We start from the raw sequence: 17,561 nt of genomic DNA on the forward strand, positions 1-17,561 counted from the left end.
TAAAAAAAATAAATTAAAAAAAAGTCGATCATCATCAAACATACAAAAAACAATAAATCTTAAGTTCTTAACTATATGAACATTATTTCATCAACCCACATTTTAATCTAACCATAAAGAATCCAATAAACACTAAATCCTAACTTATGAGTAAATAGTCAAATTTATCTAAAAAAAAAATAACTCATTTTTTAAATTGCTTTTCAATAGTCTTTTAATTAAATTTATCCTTCAAAAAATTTAGAAGATGTACAAAATATTTATAAGTGACAAAAAATTTTGTATTTAACAAAAAATTTATTTATTTGATTAGAATTTTTGTGATAACATTTGAATAAATATTTAAAAGGTGTACAAAATAATTCGGAGTAAAATTTAATTTCTAGAATTTTTTTATTTTTTAAAAAAATTTAGCAATTCATAATAAAAAATTAAAATAATTACTTGACAAAGAATTACTAAATTTTAAAAATAAAAATATTTTATTTTTACAATAATATTTAAAAATTACATCAAAATTTGATCTTTCAATCTTTTTTAAATATATATTTAATATTTAATTTTTTATCACATTTTTAAATATTTTAAATATTTATTTATCATATTTTTAAATATTATTTTGTCAGCATCTGAATATTTTAATTTTTAAATACCAAATTAGGAAGAGAACCGAAGAATAATTAGTGCAATAAGACAAGGAGAGTTATAGAACATAAATAAATATAATAAAAAGAAATGAAATATTCACACACATACATAACATAAAGCACCATCATTACAAATGACAATGATTACTAATACCAACCCACACACTCTGAACCTTAATTCCTAAAAATAAAAAACAATTTCCTTCTTTACTTTCTCTGTTTTTCAACCTTCTTCACCACCTTTCTGGTCCCTTCTTATCTTTGGTTGTCACCCTCTTACACACCAATACCATGTCTTTTTTCTCAAATCCTCTCCTTTGTCTCACCCCACTTCACATTCTCCACAACTCTCTATATTTTTATTTTATTCTATATCATCATTATTAGTCCACAATACACATTCCCTTTTCTTTTCTTTTAACCAAAACATCATTCACCCTCCACATATATATAGTTTATGATATATATATATCTTCCTTCAGAGAAAGAACTTGTGTAATTTAGGAACTACATTATTGAAGGAAGTTCCAAAGAAGAAGAAGAAGCATAGCAAGAAAATTTTGAATATGGAAAAGAGTGTTAATTACTTTCTACTACTTCTTGTGCTACTTCAGTTCCTCTTTTCTGGTAAATTTTCTTTACTCTTTTTTTTTTCACAAATACTCTTAAACTAGATTACTTGCATTTGCTATGAATTATTTGGCCTCACAATTAATTTATTCCATTATAGTTAATTTTTTTTCTTTGTAGTTATAGTTTTAAAAAATGAGCACTTTATTAAGTCCATTAATTTTTATTTTCCTAATTTTAAGCAATTTTTTTTAATTTGTCTTTTTCAACAGTTCATTTTAATATTTTTATTTTGGGGTGTTTGGCCAAATTTTCAACCATCTCTTTCAATTTCTTTGCATAAAGAAAAATGTGAGGAAGTCATTTTCTAATTTCTAATTTGATATTTGTCTGGAGTTTCACATGATAGAGAGCATAGTTGCATCCAATCTTTCTCCAGTTTCCCACCATTTCTTGAAAAGAACAAAAGGGTAAAGTGGTCAACATCTTTTGACTTAATGATAATATGAGGGTCTCTAATCTCGATGCATAGGGTACCCTACTTGTCTCTTGTGCCCTATCTTGCTGCACTACTATAAACTCTTGCCTTTTGAAAAAAAAAAGAAAAAGATAGAATAACTACTATTTTATTAAATTGTTTATAATTTAAAAGTTTATATTTTAAATTTTATTAATAATTACTATTTAAAAAAAATTATTCATTTTAGAATGTTCTGCAGTTTATTCCACTTCAAGTTAAAAAAAAAAACAAATATTTTAAGAATTTTCATATTTTTTATTTAGTATAAAAATTTAAATACTAATTTTTAAATGTTAAGAAGGTAAACATAAATTAGATGAAATTATAAATAATTAAACCTATTTTTTAATTTATTTCTACTTATATAATCCGGATTACACATAGCTTTTTCAATATCATTTTTATTAAAAATATTTGTAATTTTATATATTAAAATTAATATTAAAATTAATTATTAATATATTTATATATAAATATATAAAATTAAATTTATTTTTAATATATATTTATATTTTAATATATATTTTATATTAATAATTAATTTTAATATACATGTAACATAATTAAATGATTAAATTTTCATATAGTAGTCTGTGGCAGTGAAGGATGAGATGTGTGTACTAACTAGTAACTACCAAGGGCCATGTGAGGTACAGATAAAATAAATTTTAAAAAAATGTTACTTGCCACACATAACAAGAAAAACGGTGTGACGAATTATTTGAAAAAGTTGTTTGGCATAATTGTCAAAATAGTAAAATTGAAATGAATATAATAATAATCACGTGGCAAAGGGCATAATAATTAGTTTCAATGTAATTATGCAAATGCCATTAAGTTTAGATAGATAGTGAAGGTTTATTTCCTTCGGTTTTGTCTATTGGGAAACCTATCTAGATCATTGAATTTGGGACATCACAATGGAAATATTGATCATTTGAATCAAATTATTAAATTAGATTGAAAAATAAGGTAAGTAAATATAATTTAATTTGTACTAAATTATATTAATTTTATTTTTAAATTTATTCAAATTACATTGCATTTTTATTTTTATAATTAACAAAATTATTCATAGCCATCAGATTAATCATAACTATAGACACCATAAAATTTATTGAATAAAAAATGTTTTCTGTGATATCTCAAAAAATGTGAAGATAATATTATAAATTATTAAATAATTTAGTTAAATATATTAAATTATTATATTATTATTTACATAAAGATATTTGATCAAAAACTTTAAAGTTTAATTATTATAATATCTAAAAATATTTGTCTAATTTATTAAAAAAATAAAAATAATATTTAATTTTAAAAATATAAAAATAAATAATTATTAAATATTTAAACTTTATCATAAAAATAAAATAAATAAAAGTTAAACACTAAATTATAAACATCATAAAATTCACCAAGTGTCAAATGTTGTAAGAAAAAGTTGAATCCAGCTACAACTTTTTTACCCCTTGAATAAAAAGAAAAGCTTTAAATTTGAGGTCAATAATTTTCTAACAGGAATTGTCATTTTCACTATGAAATTACTACAGGTACCACAAGTAGGACAATGAAGGAAGAAGCAGCAAGACATGTGAATTCAATAAGACAAGAAATTAAACAGTTAATTTCCACTTCCACCACCAAAAGGGATATCACCACTCCAATCACAACAATCCCAAATTTGTTCCCAACATCCCCAATCCTAAACCCTAATTCTGACCCGGACACAAACTATTCCCCATCATCAACAACAACAATAATTCCAGGGATAGGGAGTACCAATACTCCACCCGCATCAAATTCCACGATAGTGCCCTCTCCTTCAGGTTCAAGTTGGTGCATTGCAAACCCTAGCGCTTCAATTAGGGCATTGCAAGTTGCATTGGACTATGCTTGTGGGTATGGTGGAACTGATTGTTCTGCAATTCAACCTGGTGGAAGCTGTTACAACCCTAATACAATTCGTGATCATGCTTCTTATGCATTCAATAAGTATTATCAGAAGAATCCTGTTCCAAATAGCTGCAATTTTGGTGGAACTGCTCTTGTTACTAGCACTAATCCAAGTTAGTAGCCTTTTGTTTTTAGTTTTTATATTAAGAGTTTAATTTTAATTTAGTAGTTCATTCATGTCCTTTCCGTAATTGTGAAAATTGGTTATTTTTGCTAACATGATAATATATAATTAAATATATATATATATATATATATATTAATTATTGAGTAAATAATTTTTTTTAATTATAAAAAATTTAGATGTTGATAAAATTTGATCATAGAATAATAAAATTAAAATTGTACACATAATAAAATAGAAGAAAACTGAAACAACGGAGTATAATATTAGTTGTCAAATAAAATTTATTTTTTATAGATATAATTTTAGTTTTATTTTTTATGGTTAATTTTGTTATTGTTAGAATTTTTCATAATAAAAAATAATTATTTATTTTTAATTATTATATATTTTTAATTTATGTGACAATCTTTTTAATATAAAATAGGATAAATTACTGTTGAGGTGTGAACTAAATCCAAATTTTGTTTTTAATATTTGAAATATTTTAATTTGGATTTAAATGTTTTTTTTTCTTATTTTTGTATTCTGATAAAAATTAAAACTTTATTTTGATTAAAAAATTAAATAATATAAAATAAAATATTTTGAAATAAAAATATGTTAATTTTAAACATTTAAGACAAAATATTATCGTAAAATTTTTTTTAAATATATCGATATAGTAATATTTTAATAATTTTTTACTGTTAATTTTAATTATAAAAAATATATAATTAAGATTAACGATTAAAATTTTTTTCATTACCTTCGCTTATAATACAAGTAGTTTATTTGATACATAGTGTCAAAGGCTTATATTGCGGTGATATTACAATTTTGTTATACATATTTAAAAGTGTATTTATTCAAATATTAAAAAAAAAAAAAAACTTCTAATCTTTACCCTTATCCTATACTAGGCAATCAGAGTACCTTTGAGGCTTTGATAGAAAACGGGCCACATAAAACGACATATCCCTTTATTTGTGAAATTATTTGGTTCCTTTATTTTTTCCAGAGACAATATAAAAATAAATAGTAATAAATAATTAAATACTAAATAAAAGGAAAAACCTTTATTGCATCTTTGAATAGACTGTGAAAGTGCCTTGGGTTCTGGAGATATATAGTAACTACAAAGTTGCTCCTGACTATGCAACACACAAGCTTTTTGCCTTTTTCTCACTTTATTGGAAGCCGTATCTTGTCAATATCTACGGTTGTTCTTTATTGTTACAATTTTTTTTTAATTATTCTTAAAAGTGTATACATAATTTAAATAAGGACAATATGAATTCAAATTTGGTCCACTATATACTCCATGATTTGATTTTTTTTTTCTATATCAGACTATTAGGTGTAAATTTCTCAAAAATAACTCAAATTATGTGTTATACACTGATGTGATGAGCCTTTACAAAACATTAGTAACGTTTTGTTTTTTTATAATTAAAAAATATTTGTTTTATAAAATTTCAATGACATTTTGTTTTTTATAATTTTTTTTTTACAAAACGTCAATGATATTTTGTATTATTTTTATAATAATTAAATATTTTTATATTTCATGTTAAAATTATCCATATATATTAAAAAAATAGCCACATGATTTGGATTATACAGCTCACATTAGTAGTTATTATGGAGAATAATCATAAAAAAACTATCAATCTATTTTGTATTGTTATTATAATAATTAAATATTTTTATATTTCATGTTAAAATTATCCATATATATTAAAAATTACATTTGGATTATTAGGTTTATTATGGTATATTTGTCTAAATTATCAATCTATATTTTTTTTAAGTTATTATGGAGAATATAAATAATGCACTATGATTTATAAGCACCATTTAATGAAATATTATTTTTGAGATATAATTTTTCTCTTACCTTAATGTCATCTAAATTAACTCTGATAATTTATTATGATTTCCAGATTCTGGGACATGTCAATATCCATCCACCAGGTAACAACAATCTTTAACCACATATTTGGAATTGTTATTTATTTATTTATTTTTCAATCTTGTTAACATTTGGTGCCTAAATTTTTCAGCACAAGTTCATCAATCTTAAACACAACAAACACAAGTGGAGCAAATGTTTTTGGTTCAGTGCCTGTGCCCACAGACCCCTCTGCCTCTGGTGCAGTTACCACATCAAATAGCTTTCTTGAAATTTGCCTCATTATATGGACAATAATATCAATTTTGGAAAAACAATAATTTCTTTAACATGTATGAGAGGCATAGGCATAATTTATTTTTCTTCTATCTCTAGGTACATGAAGACACTTTGTAGAGAGAAATTAGAAATATATACCAATTAATTATATGATGGACATTACCAGAAATTAACTTATATCTTGCATAGAAATTTTGTTTTAATTTTTAAACCTTTTTTGTGTGCTGATATTATTAAAAAATATTTTTTTTTCTTAAGAAACATTGTCTTTTGTAAGAGATGTTTAGTAAAGTTTTAGTAAAGTTATTTGTGCTAATTTTTTTCTTAAGAAATATTTATCTTTATTTGTGTTAATTTTGGGTGCTAATTTTTTAGTAAAGTTTTAATCTTTTAAATGTAGTTTATTGACATTAATTTTTCAAAAATTATAACAGTTATGCTTGATAAATTAAAATAAGAGTGGTTTCAGCAAGCAAAAGTTACAAAAATGTATTCGGTAAAATTGTTGTTAATATTCAAAATGATTTTAATAGTTAATAAATGTAATAAAGAATAAAAATAAAATAAAACATGTAGTATATATTTCAAGCATATAGCTTAAATTAAAATGGAAAACTAAATTGATAAAAGTTAATTAGTCAGTGACTAAATAAGAGAATTGTAAATTGGGTTAAGAAAATTAAATTAAAAAACAAATCAATGGTAATTGATTTAAATTTAATTTGGTTTGGAGTACTCTAAAATTAAGGGTGACAACGGGGCGGATAGGGATAAGTTTTTGCTCTACTTGATCCTGTCTCGTCCTACAATAATTCGCATAGAATCTGTTCTACTCTTATCTACGGGTAGTAAAAAGTTGAATCTTAACCCGTTCCGCCCTTATCTACCCTATAATGATTAAAATTTAATAAATAAAATTAAATTTCAAAATTTATATAAACATTATCACATAGATAATATAAATTAAAATAAAATTTTAAATATAATATAATATTATTAATTATTTTACTAATTATTTTATATATATATATATATATATATATATATATATATATATATATATATATATATATCAAGATGGATAAGGATGGACATTATCTAAACCCAATCCCACTCCCACGCCGTCCAAAAATCTGCCTGCTAAAAATTCGCCCCAAATCAATAGGAAAATGATGTGTATCTATGAGTTTGAGTGTGTTGCCATTCTTACATAAAACTCAAATTAAACCAATTTAGTTAATGGAGTCTTCTTTTTTTTAATGTCTTTTTAAATTAAAAAAATAAATAAAACCGAAAAGGATCAAGTGAAATGGGCACACCCACAGAACATGTCCCTCTTTGTAGCCTCATAAATATGTGGGGACTATATATGTGTTGGCTTTTTTTTTTTAACCGCATCATAAGAATTTTATCGTTTATGCTAAGGAGAGTGTTATAATCAAATTACGAGTTTAATTTTAATGTAATGATATAAAGTGTTTTATACAATTATATAATTATATTTATTTTTTTATGATTTTAATATAAAAAATAATTATTTTTATTAATATGATGTTAGGCAACGTAAAAAATGTTATAATTATAAATTAATTTTTTATATATTATTTAATTATAAAATTTATTTTTTATTTTATAAATTTTTATTTTATTATTTATCTATAATATTTATTAATCTATAATATTTATTAATAATTAGAAACAAAAATAACAACGAAATAAATATTTCATTACTCGTGAGTTTCATAAATATTTTGACAAAATACTTGATCCGTTACATTTGTAAAAGCTAGGAAAATTGTATTTGTTGGTAATTCAATCGATTAGAAGTAAAACACAATTAATTGAATTTCGCACGACAATATGATTTTTTTGTTTTTTAAATTCACTTGATTGAAAATGTTACACAATCGATTGAATTGCGCGATAGAATATGAATTTTTCTTGTTCAATAGATTGATAGTGTAACACAATCGATTGAATTTCGCACGATAATATGGATTTTTTCAAAATTTAATTGATTGAAAGTGTTATACAATCGCATGATAATCACTACATCTACTCAGAAGTCGGATCAACCAGAAGTCACTAAATGTAGCGTCAGCCAACGAGTTTTGAAATATGTACACAAACCATGATAATTAAATTAGAAAAAACTACCAAAAGTACCCATAAACTAAGAAAATTAATGATGTACCCATGGAAGATGAGTTCCGTATAACAAAAGTATCCAAATTCTAATTTTTTGTTTATTTTTTTTAATAAAATTCCCAAACTATCCCTACCCTCGATCTCAACTCACTTTTTTAATCTTCCATAACTCAACATGCACCTTTAAAATTTGTCATGGAGTCCAAAACTACTCCTACAAATGATGAAATGAACCTTTTATGGTGAAAATTTTGGATAATAACACAATAGAGGATTGCAGCGCCGAGATTAACAAAAGAATCAATCAATACCGATGAAGAATCGGAGAAAGAATCATAAAGGAACCGTTTTTAATCGTTTCATTTATTTTTTCCTTTTTTTTCTTAATTTGAGGGCTTTCTTTATGTGAAGGGATTGGCGAAAAAAATGGAAAAAAGTTTACCATACTAAATTTATCTACTAGGAATCGGTCGAAGTCCTCTACCACCACCACCACCATTGATTTTGGCCTGGTCTATTATAGGAGTAGTTTTAGACTCCATGACAAAAGTTTTAAAGGTACAAGTTGGGTTATAGAAGTTTGAAAAAGTGAGTCGAGGTTGAGAGTGAGGGTAGTTTGGGAATTTTATTAAAAAATTAACAAAAAAATTAGGGTTTAGATACTTTTGTCATACAAAACCCATCTTCCATGGGTACATCATTAATTTTCTTAGTTTATGGGTACTTTTGTCCGTGTTTGTAAACTTCATGAGTACTTTTGGTAGTTTTTCCATTAAATTATATATGTATTTGTATAAAAATATATAGTAATTGATTTTGGTAGTTGATTTTAATGTATAACAATATTTTTGTGTATATATATAATATGACTTTAGTTTTGAAACTAGGGCGGAGCCACATATAGCAAAAAGGGGTAATGACCCCTCCCAAACTCCAAATTTTATTTATAAATTGTGTATAAATTTTACTTTAACCTCCCTTAAAAATTTTATTTTTTCTCTTTTTCTATTACAAGATTAATTTTTTGCCCCTCCCTAAACTTCAACCTAGCTTCGCCCTATTGAAAGGAAAATTAGACGCTATTTCGCTGAATAGCATGTGTTGTACATAATTGCTAACAAGATTGGAAGGAAAATTAATCAATGCAAAACACATTACTCTAAAGTCTAAAGAATATAGTTGATTTACCATATTGAAAGTTCAACATGTTTAGACACAACTTTGATGTCATGCACATAGAGAAGAATATAGTTGATAGCATAATTGGAACTCTTTTGGATACTTTTGGAAAGACAAAAGATCATGCAGCTGTGTGTTTTGACCTTAAAGACATGGATATCAAGAAAAACCTTCAACTAAAAGATACGAATGATCGTAAAAGAACTAAGTTAGCAAAGGCATGCTTCTCAATGACTGCAGTAGAGAAAACAATCTTTTGTAGTGTGTTAAAAGGGGCAAAATTACTAGACGGCAGCACCTCTAATATCTCTCGATGTGTGCAGCAAACAAAAAAGAAGATTTCGGTTGCAAGACCCATAATGCTCATTTCATGTTACATTACTTGTTGCAAGTACCGATCAAGAGCATACTTCCTGACCATGTTGCTATCGCTTTAGTTCGATTATGTTCATTTTTTCGCCGGATATGTCAGAAGGTAATTAGTCTAGATGAGGTAGTTAAATTAGAAGCAGAGATTATTGAGACATTATGCCAATTGGAGAGGATTTTTTCTCCAAGTTTTTTTTTGACATAATAGTGCACTTGCCTATCCATTTGGCAAATGAAGTGAGGTTAGGTGGTCCAGTTCAATATCGTTGGATGTCCCTGTTGAACGATATATGTGCACACTAAAATCGTATGTTTGTAATAGAAGTCGTCCAGAAGGATTCATTGCCGAAGGATATTTGGCGAATGAGTATATTAATTTTTGCTCAAGATATTTGCATGAAGATGTCCAGACAATATTCAACAGAGTCCCTGAAAATAATGATGAGTGTGTTTCAGATGAGCTACGAGCTCCTAGTTTGTTTCCAAGCAAAGGATGTCCTTTGGGTGGAAAAATGGGAGATTTGTTCATGTTAGTTGAAAAATCAGAAATACAAGGTCATGCATACATCCTAAACAATTGTGATAAGATGGAAGTCTACATGAGATATTTTGTTTGATTCATTGTCATTTTGTGGACCTCAATCATAACATTTTACCCTACTAACAAATAAGAATATGAATATTTGACCTTCAAAGAGCATGAGGAGATAGTAAATGATAACAATTCATGAAGAACAAAGTGGGAGAAAGCCAAAGATCACAGTCAACAGTTTTCAGAATGGTTTAAAACTCATGCCATGAAAAAGGATGTGTCTGGTTGTGCAAAAGGGTTGGCTAGGGGTCCAAATAAAGTTGCAAAAAGATTTTCAGGTTATGTTATCAATGGGTATAGGTTCCATACAAGGCACCGTGATGCGAGACGTAAAATCCAAAATAGTGGTGTCACATTAGAGGCATTGACTCCTAGTTTTGTTACTGTGAAAGATAAGAACCCAATTGAAGCAAAAGTAACCTACTATGGTAGAATAGTTGATATGTTTGAATTAGATTATTATGGCTAATTTAAGGTTGTCTTGTTTAAGTGTGAGTGGTATACAGTTGCAAAAGACAACTTTGGTCTCTCATATGTGTATTTCAGTAAAAAATGCTACCAAGAAGAACTACTTGTGCTAGCATCCCAAGTAAACCAATGCTTTTATGTGCAAGACCCATATGTGAGTAACAAACACTATGTTATGAAAACAATTCTAAGAGATTTATTTAGGATAAGTGATGACCTTGAGTCTGATTCCCCCATAATATATGCAAGGGAGCCATGGAAACCTGAAGTCATTTTTAGTCTCCCAAATGATAATGGCAAAGTTGATATAGTGAGGAATGATCTACGAGCAACCATTATAGATCTGGCTCCAAATATGTTTGCCAAACAACGTGGTAAGGAAGATGAGGAAAGCGAATACGAGTACATAGAGGACTCTGATTCTGAAACATCTTGACATGTTTTCATGTAATGTTATTTTGGTAGAATTCTAAACGTCTCATTTTTTAGTTATTTTGCTTATTTAATTACTCGCTTATGTTGATTATATTCATTTAATTATTCATAAAATAATATTTTTTTCATTGCAACTCTTTTGTGTATGCAGAATGGGAAAGGAGAGATCACTAAAAGAAAACGAATAAGTACCTTAGCACAAAAAATGAAAGAAAAAAGTCCAAAAAAAGAATTTCTTTGAGGTTACACAAGTGAGGTCAAGTGCTGAATTGCTACAACAATACAATATTAAAAGAGAAAAGATCATGGCTGAAAATAAGAAGGCTAGCTTCCAAACTCAAGACCCAAAAGATCAAACAAGAAACCAACCCATCACAATCGTGAAAGATGCCATTGAAGAGCAAGCTAGGACTCCAAAGAAGAAAAAGAAGGTCAAACCGACGTTACTTTTTCAAGAATGTGAACATAATAGAAACGGGACAATGTTTCAAGCTGAAAAGACCTCCAAAATTGAAAATCAAAGGACTGTTGAAGCTGATACAATGGAACAAAATGATTTAAGTTCTGATGATGAGGGAGAAGATACAAGCGAGCTAAGTGCAAGTTCAACAAAAAAAAAAAGAATGAGTTTTGACATGTATTTTAAGGTACATAGGATAAATTTGGAAGATGAAAAAGATGAGGAAGATGAGGAAGATGAGCTTGATGATGCTGTAAATGATGAGGGTAATGGAGGACAAGCTAGTAATGAAGGTGCTTTTCTTGTTTTACCTTATTGTCAAAATATTGCTTGTGTTACTTCTAAATTGATTTGAGTTAAAATTCTATTATTTTAATCAGACTTAGGCACAATAAAAAAGAAAACTCGTAGAAATAATATGTGCAAAAAGCTTCATGCCACTGATTTTAATGATCGACGGGAGGTGAAATTTTTTGGAGGGCAGTTTATAGGTTCAACCATTGAGATCGTATCTAACCTCAACTAACTTTTGGGCACAACAGTTAGAAATCCTCGTTTTGTGATTTTGCTATATACTAGTTGGCATGGTGTGCCTAAAAACCTCAAAGAAGACATGTGGAAGTATGCCAATGTATGTAAATATAGCATTATAAAAATTTTTAAAAAATTTATTTGTTACTTTATTTATGCTAATCTTTGACATTCTAATTTGTTGTCTTGTTTAGCAAAAATTCATTCTTCCAATAACTTCAAATCCGTGGGTAATGAAGGGATTTTGTCGTGCATGGAAAAAATACAAAGGCAAAATAAAAAAGGAACATTTCTTGAAGTACAACACAAAGAAAGAAATGATAAAGAAACGATCGTTAGAGATCTTTGAGGTTCAATTTCGCAAACTAATTCGGTATTGAAGTCTTCAGACTATCAAGGTAATATTGTCTTTTAGTTCTTTATGTGATTAAACTTGGTGTTTTGGAAAAAGATAATATGATTTTGAAAAAACAAGAAAACATATTTATTAAGAATAATAACATCTCTTTTTCATGTTTATATTTAGGCCGTGTCTACTAAGAATGCTGAAAATAGGTCAAAGCAAACATGTCTTTATCAGATGGGATCCACAAATTTTGGAATAGTGTGCAAGCAGTTAGTAATATAACTTTTTTTTTATTTCTTATTTATATTCATGTTGTAGTTTTTTAGTTAGTATGCTTCATGTAAATTTTTCTATATGTACTCTACCGCAACTCTAAAGAGAACAGTGAAGAACAATTAAGAGTTGGAGTTTTCATAGCAACTCGCACAAGTAAAAAAGGAAAAGAAATTGATGCTAAAACACAAAGCACAATTGTGAGTTGTTTGTATTTGTATTTGGATTTGTACAATATAAATTCTATAGTGATTTCTATTTACATTGAGTTAATGCGGCTTTGTATTTTATTGATCCTCACTTTTTTTGATAGGCTGGACTTCAAACCCGCATAGAGACAGGAGAAAATTATGAGGATGCATTTGTAGGAGTGCTAAGAAAAGACCAACCAGGTCGAATTCCTTGTTATAGGGCTTCGATTACAAGAAGCTCTCTTAAAAAGGATGAGGAGATTCGACAAGTCAAAGTTGAATACAACGAGAAGGTCTCATCATTAAAGAAGAAGATGGACGGTGTATGTGGTTTATTAAAGGTATTGGTGCACTAAATTAACCCTGGAATGAGTGACGAAGAGGTAGCAGCCTTAGTGTAAGCTGCTTAAAATTCTCTTTTGGATGTCTCAAGTAACAGACAAAGAAATACTCCTCGCTCCTCCGAATCAACTCACATTGCACACAAACTATCTTTTCCATATTATTGTCATAAAGAGATACCGATAAAAAGAAAAGTGGTCACTGCCTTGTTGTTACTATTGTCGGCTGAATATGCTAGTATTGGTTGTTAAATTTTCAGGTTGTGTACTGTTGCTTGTTCTTTGTTTTGGATATTTGATATATTCCCATTCAAAGTTGTTAACTTATTGTTGTTGTTGATTTTGGATATTTGATAGTGAGATAAAAGATTATATTTCACTCTGTCACATTTGCATGAAATTCTGCTCATGCTTAGCACTGAACAAGGGATGTGGCAAGAAAGCCTTCACCTTTATCATGCGTTATTTTGCATTAGGCAGTAAATTTCGACAGCAAATAAAGTTGCATGATTTATTAGTAATCTATAAATTATATTGACCTTATACTATTTATTTATATTTTCACAGAGCCTTATAATAAATTTAAATCCTGGAATTAATTCACTGATATTGGTGGATCACATTCAAAATGCTTATTTCGATATGCCTCTTTTTCCAACTAATCGAAATTGGTATTATATAGATATGGTCATTTTTGAAAAAAAAACGCTGAATACCAAAAGAGGGAAGCATTCCAGATGAAGTTATGAACAGTGATTTAGTGGTGAAAGAGATTTGAATGTGCTCTTCGTATATATGTATGGTACTTTGCCTAATTGGTTTATTAAGTGTTGATGAGACCTTTGCCACATGCCTTATCATTAAAATATTCAACCTTCTGTTTTTGGTTGGGTGGGACAAAAAGTCACACATAACAAGCTACATTAATGAACGAAAAAAAGCTACATTAAAGGACCTATCAAAGCCTAATATATATGTAATATATTCCAATCCTTATAATATCTCGAGGATACTTTGATTTTGGATATTTGATAGTGAGTAGCCAATGACAGATTTACAGATACTTGACCAAAAGATAGATTTTTCACATATAATCTGAATTTATTACTTTGTTTTATGTTGGCGATTTTGTTCTTTTAAGCTTGTGGATGAATGAATTGTTATATATATTAGTGTTTTGATTCATAAAACTATGTGCTGCATGTGTTTACTATTGCACTTAGTGTCATACTAGCTATTAACATTGCTAATGTGTAATATATGTCTTTTCATTTTTTGATTTGATATAAGATGACTAACACACAATAATATTTAGAATTATGCAGGGCACTTTTAAAAATAATTTCGCTCAAAATGGATGATTAGTAATCATAAAATTTTATATTTTGTAATGAAGTGTACAGGAAATAAATAATGTAACCCATGTTAGAATTGTAATTCATGTATTAGAGAATTGCTAATGGAATTGTCATGACTTTGATTTTTGGTTTGTTGTTAGAGTATGTGATCAAACACTTTTTTTTTGTGACAAGTTTATAAAGTAAGGATTAGTTGATTTAAATTTTGTAGTCATCCTTTATATTTTAAAAGTATATATGATTTTGTAAGGTATTTGTTAAAAAAGAGTGCTAATAGGTTACTGAACTAACTTATAGCCACGCTTTAAAAGAGTGGCTATATTAATCAGTACCAATCAATAGCCACGCTTTACAAGCGTAACCGTATTTTTCCTTATTGGCACGCTTTAAAAGCGTAGCCGTATCTCCCTCTATTGGCACCCTTTTAAAGCGTAGCTGTTTCTCACCCTATTAACACGCTTTTAAAGCATGGCCATAATGTACAGTAAGCATCAACAGTGACGCTTTCAAAGCGTAGCTATATCCCACGCTATTGGCACACTTTTAAAGCGTAGCCATATGTATCAATATTGGCACGCTTTAAAAGCGTAGCCATACATATCGATATTGGGATTCTTTTAAAAGCATAGCCATATCTTGATATTGACACACTTTAAACGTAGTCATAGCTGGTACATATGGCCACGCTTTTAAAGCGTGGCGATATTTTAAAGCGTGATAAAAAAAGCGTGGCGATAAGTCACGAAAAGCGTGGCGATAGGACAACCGGTACCTCTACAAGTGTTACCCTTTCAAAAGTGTCCCAATATCTCAAAAAACGTGGTGAAAAGCTATCGCTACTCTTTTTCCAGCTTTTCGCCATGCTTTAAAAGCGTAGCAAAAAACGTGTTTTCTTGTAGTGCTAGTCATCGAAAAATAACTAAAGAAGTACATGTAAGAAATTATATTATTATATAATGTCTCATGTGTGTGATGTGTCTTATTTTATTGGTTTAATAAATATTTAATTAAATGATTTCGAGCAAAAAAAAAGTAAATCTAAATGATGTCCAGCAAAACAAGACAGATTACACACATGAGACATCATATAATAATATAATTTCTTACCGTACACCCATCAAACTTAACAAATAAATTCTCAGTAACTAAAGTGTCTTAATATTTTAGACTATTTATTATCTTTAAATCTTATAGTTTGTGTGCATATTCTAAACCTCATTATTCGACACTATCTGAAGGTTGTGGTAGGCTTAGAGAAGGGGGTTGAATCTATGCCTTTCTTTTAAGTTACAAAAATGACCCTTTAAAACAAACTTTCAAGTCTGATTCTGTTTGAACTCAGCAGCGAAAATTTATGAGACAATTTATTTTTGTCTCATGAATATTAGAAAAAGAACACAACAGATAGGAGAGAAGCTAACACCAGCATATATCCTGATTCGGTTGCCTTGTGCAATGCAACCTACGTCCAGTCTCCTCCACAATAATGGAGGAATTTCCACTGTAGTTAAAAGTATTATATACACCAATTTCACAGGATTGACCCAATCCTTTCACACTCAAGTTCTAACCTAACTTGACATTGGCTATGCTAATACCTAACTCTTCACTCTTAGTGCTAACCCAACTAAGAAAGGGATACCTCACATGTACAAGATACAAGACACATACATATCTAAAGAAATCTGAAATAACTCTAGGCTTTTCTCTCAAGTGTATTACTCAGCCTTTTTCCACTCATGGCTTTTACTTGAGCTCTCTCAATATGTCTTTTCACACAAGAAATTACAGAAAGATAAACATAGAAAAATACATTACAATCTGTAAAACATGAAGGAAATTGACTTCATCAATAGCCTCTTTGCTATGTGAAAAACCAGCTTTGCAAACTTCTAATTTAGTTCTTCAGTATTGGCCGAATACTTCTTTGATAGAAAGTATTATCCATGTAGAGGAACTTCACAGGGAATACTTCACAGAACACAACTCACCAAACTCTGGTTTTCTCTCCTTGCCTTCTAAATGAGCATTAAGCTTCTTTTATCTCCTTGCATGTTGCTGGGTTCTTCTTCCTAGGTCAACTTCTTGAGTCTTGAGCTTCACCAACCCACTGTCTCACTTTTTCTCATTAAACCTCAGAGTAGAAACTTTGCTTCTAACTTTTCCATCTTGACCGAAAGCCATAAAATAGCAACCACAAAAGTCTCTCAATGGTAAATCAAATCTGAACCCTTGAAAACTAACTTGGTCCCCAAGACATGTTTGAGACTGTGGATTTACAGCAGAGAGGAATAGAAATCCTCTTTTCCATATAGCTCAAAACGGAGTGGCAGAGAGTTGAAGATGAAGAGAAGAAAGTGTGTCGCATGTAAAAGGAAATGGGTTACCTTTAACCTAAACTTGATATGGTTTGGATTTGCTGATTAGACTTCTGTGTTTCAAGTTTGGACTTTCTCTTTCTTGCTTCTTTGATGATCACCTTAGGGAAGAAGCTTTCTCTTTCTCTTTCTCACTTTTCTGAGTTTTGTGATTTGACTAAGACAGAGGAGAGAAGAACGTTGCTTTGGTAGTGAGATCAAATTGGAGGGATTTGAAATTGAGTTGGGTTTGGATCGGATATCCATTAAGCAACCCGTTTGGCCCATCTGACTTTTTTCTTTGCTTTTCCTTGGGCTTCTATTTTTGCTTTCAGGCCACCATCCTTGCTATTTGCTTTTCATTCCATTTGGGCTATAAAATTGAATTTTGGCCTGCAACAATAAATAATTAGTAATATGCAATTATAATTAATTAACACTAATTATTTATTTTGCCAAAAAATAATGTTTATCATCACTAATTAATTTAGTTAATTTCTTAACTCAACACTATCATTCGTGA

At 28.6% G+C, this 17,561-nt stretch overlaps 1 protein-coding gene across 1 annotated transcript; it reads left to right on the forward strand.

Moving 5' to 3' along the window:
• Positions 1–816: 816 nt before the first annotated feature.
• LOC112794909 (uncharacterized) lies at positions 817–6,159 on the forward strand. The gene is made up of 4 exons (XM_025836877.3): positions 817–1,274; positions 3,291–3,806; positions 5,743–5,773; positions 5,863–6,159. The coding sequence occupies exons 1-4, from the start codon at positions 1,214–1,216 to the stop codon at positions 6,029–6,031; spliced, it is 777 nt and encodes a 258-aa protein (XP_025692662.1). The 5' UTR covers positions 817–1,213; the 3' UTR covers positions 6,032–6,159.
• Positions 6,160–17,561: the final 11,402 nt, after the last annotated feature.

This window comes from Arachis hypogaea, chromosome 1, assembly GCF_003086295.3.
Source record: "Arachis hypogaea cultivar Tifrunner chromosome 1, arahy.Tifrunner.gnm2.J5K5, whole genome shotgun sequence".
In the NCBI taxonomy this organism is placed as follows: Eukaryota; Viridiplantae; Streptophyta; class Magnoliopsida; order Fabales; family Fabaceae; genus Arachis; species Arachis hypogaea.

Excerpts from the sequence above, each read along its gene's own strand:
- LOC112794909 (XM_025836877.3), top strand. The coding sequence starts at position 1,214 with ATGGAAAAGAGTGTTAATTACTTTCTACTACTTCTTGTGCTACTTCAG. Across the intron at positions 1,275-3,290 it reads ACTTCAGTTCCTCTTTTCTG|GTACCACAAGTAGGACAATG; the intron begins GTAAATTTTCTT and ends AAATTACTACAG. Across the intron at positions 3,807-5,742 it reads TGTTACTAGCACTAATCCAA|ATTCTGGGACATGTCAATAT; the intron begins GTTAGTAGCCTT and ends TATGATTTCCAG.